The sequence below is a fragment of the Diabrotica virgifera genome, chromosome 7 (genome assembly GCF_917563875.1).
Source record: "Diabrotica virgifera virgifera chromosome 7, PGI_DIABVI_V3a".
In the NCBI taxonomy this organism is placed as follows: Eukaryota; Metazoa; Arthropoda; class Insecta; order Coleoptera; family Chrysomelidae; genus Diabrotica; species Diabrotica virgifera.
In genome coordinates, this window is record NC_065449.1 from 82136791 (window position 1) to 82150019 (window position 13229).

At 31.2% G+C, this 13229-nt stretch overlaps 1 protein-coding gene across 1 annotated transcript in view; it reads right to left on the reverse strand.

The window, feature by feature from the left end:
- LOC114338866 (protein slit) overlaps positions 1 to 13229 on the reverse strand; it is a 122725-nt gene that overhangs the window by 82430 nt on the left and 27066 nt on the right. The window contains exon 6 of the mRNA XM_050656894.1: positions 9102 to 9173. Within this exon, the coding sequence (XP_050512851.1) occupies positions 9102 to 9173 (72 nt within the window). The remainder of the gene's footprint in view (positions 1 to 9101; positions 9174 to 13229) is intronic.

The following is a 13229-nucleotide window of genomic DNA, read 5'->3' on the forward strand; positions in this document are numbered from 1 at the left end:
TTCTTCGTCAAATTCCAAATCGGATATTTCAATGTGAAATAACCAAAAAACGGAGCACTTTTCTGGGAAAATTCATTACAACTTTTTAAAAGTGTTTAAAAAAAAGTTTATTTTTGTTTTTTAAAAAAACTTCTAATATTAAAAGTAAGTGAGTTACTCTCAAAATATTGTTGGTCCCTTTTATTTTTTGGTGAAAAAATGGCAAAAATCACCCCCTAATTAGCTTCTCAAATAAAATTAATCGTTACCGCTTCACAAGTTACTTTATTTATGTATTATTTATATTATCTATGAATTTCATTGGTTTAAAGTGGTCAGTCAGTTTTGAAAAACAAATGTGGTTTAAAATAAAACATTTTCTTTTACTTTGAAAAAAATCGGAATTGTTTATGGAATTAACTTAAAAATTATTAGTAATACCAAAAATCTCGAAGAGTAATAAAATGTACCTTTTGCTTTTCTGAATATTTTTGATTTTTTGTTTTCTTGTTAGACAAAAATTGGTTATGCTAGGGCTGTTCCAAATTTGACTAAACTCGTGATTAGTTACTCGCTCAAGCCATTTGAACTACATCTTTTTCAAAACGAAGCACTTTGAACCGATGAAACTTACAGATCATATAAATAATACATAGACAAAGTAACTTGTGAAAAGGTAACGATAAATTTTATTTGTGATGCTAATTAGAGGGTGATTTTCGTGATTTTTTTACCAAAAAATAAAAGGGACCAACAGTATTTTGAGCCTAACTCACTTACTTTTAATGTTACACGTTTTTTTAAAAAACAAAAATAAACCTTTTTTAAACACTTTAAAAAAGTTAAAATGAATTTTCCCCGAAAAGTGCTTCGTATTTGGGTTATTTAACATTGAAATATTCGATTTGGAATTTAACGAAGAAAAACCCACTTTTCATAAGTTGCAACTCTGCTTCTGCTGGGTCTACGGACCTCATGTATACACAATTTTTTTCAATTTTTTATGAGCTATATTTTTGCTAAGAATATTTTTTTCGCTAAAATACTTACTTTTTGAGTTATCTTCGAAAAACCGTTCAAAAACATGTTTTATTTTGTTAAACATGAACATATTCACTCGCAAATAACTCGAAAAGTATTTACTTAGTGAAAAAACTCTATAGAACAAAAGTTGTTTAGAATTAGTCATTGTATCCAATTCCGGTCTTATTTTGCATGTATTTTTTTATCTTCAAGAGAGGGGCATTCCCCTCCATTTTTGTAAAATGGAGGGGATGTAGAATTGTAAACTTTTTCTTATATAATAATAGACAATTTCAATTACCTATTCCCAAATTTTCATCCTTCCTTTATTTTTTTTTGGGTCAGATTGTTCTTTGATCGGGCTAATAGGGCAAAATAAACAGTACTCAAATGAATATTGAAATGTTTATGATTATTCATTTATCTAGTAAAGGTACATGATATAGCCCTGCACACATTATTCACGACGACGCGCGACGCTCGATCCCGATAAAACAGATGTTAAAGATGTGCTCTGGCCAGTGGCGGATCTACGGGGATGGAAAATGAGGAAATTTGCCCCCTAATAAGATCCAAAATTTAAAAAAAATTATTCAAATATAAAAATATATTAGCTCACATGAAACCGAAACCACAGAAAGACAAATTCAACCCAATAAACACGCTAGTTAGGAAAATTAAGGGAAGTTAATGCCTATAAGTTATTCTATTATTATATGTCTTTTATGTAATCTGAGTTTATCTTTTTTATGTCTTTTGATTGTTTTTTCATTGGAAGTTCCCCCGTAAGGCAAATTTCCCCTCCCAAGGTAAATTTCTAGATCCGCCACTGCCTCTGGCATGAAAAAATCTTTTATTCTAATCCATAATTTCGAAATGGCAGACGGTGGATCTGTCTGACTTCCTCAGCATTCCTCGTATGTACGAATCAGGTGGCGTTAGTTCTGGTGAATGGCAACTCCCAAAATGATCGCGCAGTATTCGAAGAGACTCCCTAGCAGTGTGACAGGTTGTCCCGTCGTGCTGAAAACATTGTTGATTTTAAGCCTGGACCGTTTTCGTGACTTTTTTCGTAAAAAAATTTTTCTGCAAAACTGAGAACCATACTGAAGCACCTAACATTATCACAACATTCACATACGTTATATCGACGTTCGAAAACCACACAAATTTAAGGCATACGAATTTCAGTATGTACTGTTTATTTTGCCGCATACCGTAATATGACAAAGAACAATGTTGATTGGTTCACACACTGGTTATTGGAAATTTCGTTATACACAAATCTCATATTACTTAAATTTTTAATTCGTTTTTGTGTCTTTTTATCAATCAAATACGTTTTGATTTAAATGAATATATCGTTTACACTATGAACCAACAGACAGCATATTATGCTTTTGTTGATTTTAAAATTTTAGCTTCATATATTTGGATGATTTGGCAACGCCGTAACAATAATAGCTATAGAATAAAATTAAAAAACTTATGCGTAACGGAAAACTTTACAACATACAGTGATTACAAGCTTTTCGTTTCGCTTATTTACCTAGAATAATCAAATACAAAGTATCACCTTCGTTTGATGTAATCCGTAGTCAAATATCTGAGATGTCAATCTTACCAGGTCGTTTATAGTATGTTATTAGTCTCAACGTAAGACCTGAGATGTATAAGCAATCTGTTCTTATTCAAATTTAACTAAGGTAACTTGAGTCAGTGTTGCTTTCGAGATTATAGGGTGTTTTCTAAGGTTGAATGTTATCCATACTAAATTGTATTTTACTCATATGTACTTAACATTTTTGATGTGTTAACCTGTGTGTACTTTCATAGTACATAAGAAAAAGGTACCTTATAGATTTGAAACCATAAAATCGACATTTTTCCAGAGTTAGGAATTTTATTTTATTCCATAATTAAGCATTTCTGTATACCACATAGTTCGTGTTTATTGTCTTCAGAATTTCACAGATGGTTTTTGAATCGTTGCATAACAGCACCTTCAAAAATTTCCATCGATATTTCTTAACAATGTAATGTCATTACATTAAATATTATTGTTAGACGTTGAGTACCGTCGTTGTTAAATAGTTTTATGAGTTAAGCATACACATTGTTAGGTCCAGGAGTGTTGTTAACTTTTAGTTGTGATATTACTTTTCCCATTTCATCTGATGTGATTGGTAAGTAGTCATTACATATATGGAGGTTCTTCGGACCTGTTATCATCAAAGAGTTCTTGTATATATTTAGTCCATATACAAATTTCTTCATTTTTATCTGTGATGATATTCCTCTGTTAATCTCGCAGTTGCTAGCTGTGTTGGATTTCTTAATAGCATCTGCTTGTTTCACCTTATTATGCATGTTAAACGTATCGTGTTTTTGTTCCAACAACACCATTTCTGCGCACTGAAATTCATTCTTTTGTTGTTTTTTGATTTTCTTCTTTGATGCACCTTTTTGATATACTAACAGACCCAAATAACATAATATAAGAAACAATTATCTATGGAAACCTGTAAGGAGTGAATGGGGTACAAATCCATGGAGCAATAAAGTCAACAACCGAGATCTTGTGTTTCGCAGTAGAAGAATATGCCTGTCAAGTATAGACTAGATCTAGACACGCCCAACAAGTCACTAATGCATTAAACGAAACACGTAATATAACTACATACTGTATAAATCTATCCATCTACCCCTACTCTATCGATCGGAAGGTTGGTTTCGTATCACCAAAAGATGCATCTTTCGATATGTGGCAATGTTCATGCACACTTTCGATAAAACATACCACTTACAGGAGTACGAGGAACCGCTAGGAATCAACCTGTTTAAATCAGGAAATAGTTTTATTAGAAGCGTTAGCGTCGGACCCCCCGAATTGTTTCCCTACATACAGAGCCACCTAACGGAATGGACTCGGACTGGAGAACTATTTCAGAACAATGTTATAAAAAAAGTCGGTTCGCTAAAATCAGGCGCAACTGGCTAGATATTTTAGTCGATAATTTTTTTGTTTTTTGCCAATTTTGCAAAAATTGGCAAAATTACTAAGTATTTAGTGATTATTAACTATTTAGTAATTATTTTTTGCCAATTTTACTAAAATTGGGAAAATTACCGACTAAAATATCTAGAAAGTTGCGTCTGAGTTTAGCGAACAGACTATAATACACACGGTTCTTAGACATTACTACGGTTGCCTAAATCGACTAACCAATGAACATTAAGGGTGAGATTACGTCACGAGAGTTTAATTTGAATCGTAATAATATGATTTTTTTCGAATCCTGAGAAAACCAAGCATTTTAGAAAAATTTAAACGCAGGATGCAAGGTTACATTATTACCGAGGGCGGAAAGCCCCTTATAGTCCTGTCGCCAGGGGGGGTACAACGGCCTCGTTAATTCAGATGGACTTACTCAAGTTTTTTTTATGTATTTTGACCCGTAGAACACGAATTTTTTGGGTAACAGTTGATCCGGATGTCGATAAGATTGTTATAGACCAAGAACTTGAGGAATCAAATAACAGCGATTTTTGGCAAAACAAAACAATATTTTGTATTTTTTGGGCCATTTTAAGTAAAAAATATTTCTACAAGTTTTTCGTAGGATGCACAGTTTTTGAGATAAACGCGGTTGAACTTTAAAAAAATCGAAAAATTGCAATTTTTGAACCCGAATAACTTTTGATTAAAAAATAAAATAGCAAGTCTGCTTACCGCATTTGAAAGTTTAAGTCAAATTATATCGGTTTTGATTATTTGCATTGGTAAAAATTTGTTTTTTTATTGTTTAACAAAGCTATAAACACGTAGGGTTTCCCGTGCTTTTACATGCGTTTTAACGCATGTAACGTAGAAATAGACTTGATTGCACTAGTACCTATTCTACCTACTCGTTCGATTTTAAATGAGAAATCATAGAAACATCACTCACGCACTAGTTGTTTGTAGCTTTGTTTAACAATAACACAATAAATTTTTAGCAATGCAAATAATCAAAACCGACATAATTTGACTTGAACTTTCAAAGGCGCTAAGCAGAATTGCTATTTTATTTTTTAATCAAAAGTTATTCGGGTTTAAAAATTGCAGTTTTTCGATTTTTTGAAAGTTCAACCGCGTTTATCTCGAAAACTGTGCATCCTACTAAAAAACTTGTCGAAATATTTTTTGCTTAAAATGACCCAAAAAATACAAAATATTGTTTTGTTTTGCCAAAAATCGCTGTTATTTGATTCCTCAAGTTCTTGGTCTATAACAATCTTATCGACATCCGGATCAACTGTTACCCAAAAAATTCGTGTTCTACGGGTCAAAATACATAAAAAAAACTTGGGTAAGTCCATCTGAATTAACGAGGCCGTTGTACCCCCCCTGGCGACAGGACTATTAGAATAAACAAGCAGATTCTATTGAATGAAATATTTGAAATTAAATATCACACTTCTCTTTTACTTTCAGCCCTGTAACTTATTAAAATAAACATTATAGAAGTTTTCAGGGACTTTCAGCCCTCGGTAATAATGTAGTCTTTCATTCTGAGTTTAAATATTTCAAAAATATTTATTAGTTTTCTCGGGGTTCGATAAAAATGAATACAATTAAAACACATTGAGAATTTTGACATGCGTCAAAGTTTTGCATTAACTCAATGTAAAATTCTGAACTGTTGAATTTCAGCTTGCCTAATAATTATTTTACATCAAAAGACATTAGAAATTACTTGAAGAGGATTGAAATCTGTATTGGAAATAACTGTTAAAATTGGTCTGCGTAATTAAACATATTCCAAAATTTTGTAAAAATGTAATACATTTTAGTTTTCAGCCCAAACTTAGGCCACACACAATGCAATAATGTTCACATTTTTGAACTGTCAATATTTTTATTTTATCATCTATTGTTTAAAAACAATACAGTGGATAAGATACCCTCAGTTGCGGCGAAAGGATTAATAATAAAGATTTTTTTATGCAGTCAATGGTGTGAGCACTGTCAGTTAAATAGTAACGTGTGGCCTTACTTTTACACGCATACCTATTGTGGCAAATGAATCATATTTTTCAAAATTTTGGAATGCATTTAAATCGTAGAACAATTTTAACTTTTGATTTTAATACAGATTTTAATTCTCTACAAGTATTCTCTCATGACTTTTGATGTAGAATAACTAGGAAAGCAGGAATTCAGAACTTTACATTGAGTTTCCTATGGCCCTTTTTACGATTCGCCACCCGGTATAAGATAAAATGTGTACTATTTGTCTTATTATTTCATAATAACACAAATAATACACATATATACACAATAACACACATTCAATGATCGAAAATAATTTAAAAATATGGGAATGTAAACTCTTGTGACGTAAAGTCAAAAATATAAGTCTCCCCACCACCGTCGGACAAGACAACCGTAATAAAGTCTAATAACCGTGGTTAATACATACATAATACCTATTAGTCAAATTTGTGTTGTAATCTTTTCTACTATATTTTGTCTCCATTTGGTTCTCGTTCTTTTGAAATATTTTACTAGTTTACATAATTCTATTATAGATGAATATATTATTTTTTTATATTAAAAGTAGAAAGACAATTTAACAAAACCAAAACGATAAGAAAACCAATGTTAATAATAATTGAGTCCGACATGACCCTGTAAGCAGAGAGAAACAAGAAAATGAAGAAGGAGGATATAATTGATTAACGACATCATCAGCGGCATTATTAACAACACGTCAAGGTAATTCTACACGTGACTCTATTAACGGTTGTTTCCCCTAATATTAATGTTCCGCGACTTGCGTTGTTTTCCTAAGCTGCCAGATATCCGAGATCTATTGATTTACCGTATCAACAGGTTATACAATCGGGTTTGTATTTTACTCTGTTTCTGATCTCTATAAAAACATCAGATAATATAAAAGACGTGTATGCTTCTTTTCATGAGCATTTTTCAGTGCGTTACAAATGGTAGAAAAAAAGGTAAATCTTTTTTTTTTTCTCTTTGATTCTGGCTTTGGTTTAGAACTAGAACCTTTAGCCACGTAATTGTATAACTTATCACTAAGTCAGGGGAGTAATGTGTAGTGTGTGTGTAGAGTAAGTGTCTTGTTACTTTGCAAAGTCGACGTCATTGTCTCTGCAAAGAGACGCTAATTGTTTCCGAACGTCTGCGGTCCCTCCGGTGAGTACCGATCCCACAAGGACAGAAACTATTTTTCATTTATTAGTTTATAATAAATGAAAAATTTCTGCCCCCCGGTAGGATTCCAACTCCCGACCTTTCGTTTCAAAGGTAGGCGCTCTTACCACTGCGCCACAGAGGGGGTTAAAAGGTAAGTCCGTGATAATATACATTTTAGTGACATGACATTTTAGTTAAATCTGACAGTTGTCAAATTTTATTTGCAATTTGGCATAAAAACAAATCAATTTTGTTTTACTCAACGGAGGGACCGCAGACGTTCGGATACAATTAGCGTCTCTTTGCAAAGACAATTATGTCGACTTTGCAAAGTAACAAGACACTTACTCAACACACACACTACACGTTACACCTGAGTTAGGGATAAGTTATACAATTACGTGGCTAAAGGTTCTAGTTCTAAACCAAGGCCAGAATTAGAGAAAAAAAAAATCAATTTTGTTTATTGCATTTATAAAATGGTATTTTCTTTGATTTGTATAGTCTTTTAAATTATTCAGATAATATTCGTAGATATATTATATAATTCGCAAATTATTTTATTCTCGATTATAGCGACATCTATTGACAACTAGAATAGATGTTGTAAATGTCACCGACGACATGTAATCACCGACGTGCATTTTTTTCTGTCACATAAACTGTGACGCACTGAAAGATCCTCATCAGAAAAAGCATAAAAATAAATATATAGGGGGTGTAACAAAAATACAAGTCATAAATTAAATCACATATTCTGGTACAAATATGCACTGTGCACATAAAAAAGTTATAGTCCCTTGAAGTTACAAAATAAAAATCTATTTTTTCCAACATATTGAAAACTATTAGAGATTTTTTATTGCAAATGGACATGTGGCATTCTTATGGCAGGAACATCTTAAAAAAAATACAAGTAAAATTTGTGCACGCCATTAAAATTGTATGTTGGTTTTGTTTCCTTAAACCCCCCAAATATTTGTGTACGCCAATTGAATTATTATTGTGGTACCATTAGTTAAACAAATTGTTTTTAAAACTTTTTTGCCTCATTGTAATTTTTCGAGAGGTCAGTTTTTATCGAGATAATTTGAATATTTGTAAAATCCAACACAAATTTTTACATGGTGGTAGTTATTTTTACAAGTGGGTGTAGACCCCTGATAATAATATGAACATTTGTTGTGCATTTACATTTTTTAGGTATATTTTAAAGCATATTAATATTTCGATAAAAAACGGTTATCGAAAAAATACTAAGAGGCAAAAAAGTTTTAAAAATATTGTGTTTAACTAATGGCACCACAATAATAATTTAATTGGAACGTACACAAACATATGGGGCGTTTAAGGGAACAAAACCCCCATAAATTTTTTTAGTAAACATATTAAAAAAGAAGCCGCACTTCGATAAAAACTGCCTTATCTAAAAAATAATAAAAGCCAAAAAAGTTTTAAAAATATTGTTTTTAACTAGTGGTACCGCAGTAATAATTCAACTGGGAAGTACACAAAAGTTTGGGGGGTTTAAGGGAACAAAACCTCGATAAAATTTTTACGAGGTGTACAAATTTCACTATTATTATAATATTGCCACATGTCCATTTTCACTAAAAACTCTCTAACAGTTTTCGATATATTGGAACAAATTGATTTTCATTTTGTAACTTCAAGGGGCTTCAAGAACTTTTTTAATCTGCATATTTGTACTAAGATAAGTTAGGTTCAATCGAGCAACAATATCTATAAACAATATAAGAGGGTTCGCAATGAGTTACTGACTAGTCAGAGAAAAAAAATAAACAGTGGGATAGATTTTCTAAAAAATGGAATATTATTTACATAAGCATTTCACATTTTTATAAAACTACAATAAAATTAAATGTGTACTTACAAAATCTCCAAATCTTTCATTGTTCGCAAAGCGTTGTCGTCGATACATGTTAATTGATTGTTGTCAACTTGCCTGAAAAAATAATTTTTTAGTTTCATATTCATTATGATTGAATCTAGTAAAAATTATTGTCAGTTTAGAATGAAAGATTGCATTATTATCGAGGGCCAAAAGTCCCTGAAAACTTCAGGGACTAACCTGACTAAACTCAGTCCCTGAAAGCTAACAGAGTTACAGGTGTGAAAAAAAAAAGAAAATTTAGTGTGATTTTTAATTTCAAATAGCTCATTCAAAAGAAACATTTTGGTTATTCTAAGGGTCTTTCTGCCCTCAGTTATAATGTAATCTTTCATTCTGCGTTTAAATTTTTTAAAAATACTTATTAGTTTTCTTAGGCTTCGAAAAAAATGAATGCATTTAAAACACACTGGCGCGAAATTTTGCTCCTACGCCCTTAAGCATATTTTTAGCTATCTATCTAAATGAGTTTTATTCTTTCATTTAATTCTTAGTCTGAAGTAGAAACATTATCAACTTGGGAAACTGAGGCTATAGTATTTCCCTGTGTAAAATAAGATAAAATCAAATTAAATTGTAAATATTTCATTAGCAATATGATATGGATATAAAAATCCAATAAAACAAGCCTACAAATAGTAGATACCTTGAATAGGTCCATATACATTCTTCGTATTAATGCAAATCCAAAAAATCCTTCTCTTCGATGAGCTTTTGTCAGGGGGGGGGGGGTGACACTCTAAATATTGTCAGCTTGCTGCATAGTCTAAGAGCTGGGAGCGGATTTTGTGCGTGACAAATAATATGGAAAAACTATACGGGGATATGTTGAATTAGTTGTGTACATGACTTTTCTCAACAGCCGGAAACCACAGTGAGGGTCGAGGGTAGTAGGCTATTGATTATATTCAAAATAAGATAGCTAAAAGGAACTACAACGTTAACGGGGTTTTATTATTTTATATGGTCAATGGACATCTATATATGAAAAAACCGCGGAGTGCTACCATTTAAATGGGTGCGTTTTTGAGAAATGGGTGAATTAGTCCCTGGGCACAGGTTACATTAGGGTGAGTTCTATGCACTTTTGGTACAAACATATCTACATAAAAATTATTCCTGGTTAAATTTTCTATCTAAATATCACTTTTTAAAGTCAATGGTACTTTTTTTTACAAAAATATATTCAAAAGAAAAAGCACAAAGAAACCCAAAAGAAAGAAATTTTGTTTTTTGTCCCATAACTTTTGTCCACGAGGATATAGGTATAGACATTGCTGTATAGAAAAAAAACCTACACATTTTTTCTTTAAAATGTTGTTTAGTAGAGGTAATTAGGATTTACAGTTTTCGAAATATGATTTTTCAAATTTCGCCCCTCACAGCAATTTTGGGCAATTTTCCTTGTTATTTCGCAAATATTGTTCTGTAACTTTTTTCTACGTAACTTTAGGTATATGCAATGGTACAGGTAATAGGAATGGAAATCAGTTACCTTTAAAATGTTCTACTGTATAACGTTGTACGACTTTTTTTTAAAGAGATTATGGTTTTTCAAGGTTTTACAATTTTAACAATTTTTTATAATATAATATAAAAATAAAATAATATTATTATATAATAATAATATTATATTATATATAGTATATATAATAAAATATTATATTATATATTATATAATACCTAATATAAAAAAATATTATTTTTTACATTTTTTACGATTTTTTTGAAATTTCTCATTATAACTTTTTTCTTGTACATGAATATACTATATATTGCTCAATAAAGAGGGCTTACTTTCTGTTCTTTAAAATGGTGTATCATCTATATTTAAATTTAAAAAATTTTCAAAATCAAAGGTCATCTCTTCGTTAGCATTAGCTTCAATATCTTCCGCTGACACCTCAGTTATCTTAGAGTTCCCACAATTCGTACCCATGCACATGCACATGCACCATTTGCAGAATATTGAACAACTAATTCCTATCTTCCTACAACCGCAGTTTTTTGTACATCCTTTGGTACATTTACATGCTATTTTTTCAACAAAGCTTGAGGTGCAGGAGCTTTGCCAGTAAATATTGGAATTAATCCATATTTTGAAGTTTGCCCGGCCGAGACAAGTGGATCCAAAGCACATATTACCTATAAAAAATAAGATTCAATCATAACACACAATCACATAAAAAAGTTATAATAAGGAATTTAAAAAATAATCCTAAAATCAAAAATAGTTGCAAGTACTTATTACATTTTGAAAAAGCTTATTATCTTATTCAAAAATAACCCTAGAATTTTTTATAATACACCATTTTATAGTAAACAGCTTTCTTTTTATTGTATAATAATATAAGATTTCTTTTTTATTGTATAATATATACCTAAATGTAGAAAAAAAAAAGTTATAATGGGAAATTTAAAAAATAATCGTAAAAAATAAAAAACTCTTTAAAAGTATTTTACAATTTTTTAAGTTAAATATAGATGATACACCATTTTAAAGAACAGAAAGTAAGCCCTCTTTATTGAGCAATATATAGTATATTCATGTACAAGAAAAAAAGTTATAATGAGAAATTTTAAAAAAATCGTAAAAAATGTAAAAAATAATATTTTTTTATATTAGGTATTATATAATATATAATATAATATTTTATTATATATACTATATATAATATAATATTATATAATATAATATATTACATAATAATATTATTTTATTTTTATATTATATTATAAAAAATTGTTAAAAGTATAAAACCTTGAAAAAGATAACCTCTTTAAAAGAAGTCGTACAACATTATACAGTAGAAAATTTTAAAGGTAATTGATTTCTATTCCTCTTACATGTACCGTTGCATATGCCTAAAATTACGTAGAAAAAAGTTACAGAACAATATTTGCGAAATAACAAGGAAAATTGCCCAAAATTTCTGTGAGTGGCGAACTTTGAAAAATTATATTTCGAAAACTGTAAATCCTAATGACCTCTACTAAACATAATTTTAAAGAGAAAATATGTAAGATTTTTTTCTGTGAAGCAATATCTATACCTATATCCCCGCGGACAAAAGTTATGGGACAAAAAACAAAATTTCTTTCTTTTGGGTTTCTTTGTGCTTTTTCTTTTGAATATATTTTTGTAAACAAAAGCATCTTTGACTTTAAAAAGTTATATTTAGATAGAAAATTTAACAAGGAATAATTTTTATGTAGACGTGTTTGTACCAAAAGTGCATAGAACTCACCCTAATGTAACCTGTGCCCAGGGACTAATTCACCCATTTCTCAAAAACGCACCCCTTTAAATGGTAGCACTCCGCGGTTTTTTCATATATAGAGATTAATTGACCATATGAAATAATAAAACCCCGTTAACGTTGTAGTTCCTTTCTATAGTACATAATCAATAGCCTATAGTTATAAGGGGTCAAATTCGCGGTTTTTATTATTTTTTTTGTTACGCTCATGATCGAGATAGTGCACCAAAATTTGGGAATAAGTAGGTCATGACGTAACTAAGTAAAATCTCCAGGGGTGGAAAGCTGCGTGGCCAACAAAGGGGTGGGGCAGGGCTGAACATAAAAAATAAAAGGGGGTTTTTTGACGTTCGTGATTGAGATAGTGCACCAAAGTTTGGGAATAAGTAGACCATGACATAACTAAGTAAAATCCCCAGAGGCGGAAATCAGAATGGGGACGAGGGTAGTCATAAGGGGTAAAAGACGGAACGCTGTTTGGGGTACAAAGGGGTAGTAGGCAGGGGTGAGTATAAAAATATAAGGGTTTTTTTGCCGTTCGTGATCGAGATAGTGTACCAAAATGTGGGGAAAAGTAGATTATGACATTACTAAGTAAAATCTCCAGGGGCGGAACGCTGCGTGGAGGACAAATGTTATGCTGCGCCACAACAAAAATAATAGAAACTGCGACTTTCACCGCTTAAAACTACCCTCATCCCCAACTCTGGTTTCCGCCGCTGGAGATTTTGCTTAGTTACGTCATGATCTACTTACTCCCAAAAAATGTCACAAAAAATCCCTTATAATTTTTATATTCACCCCTGCCCCCACCGCTTTGTCGGCCACGCAGCGTTCCTCTCCTGGAGAT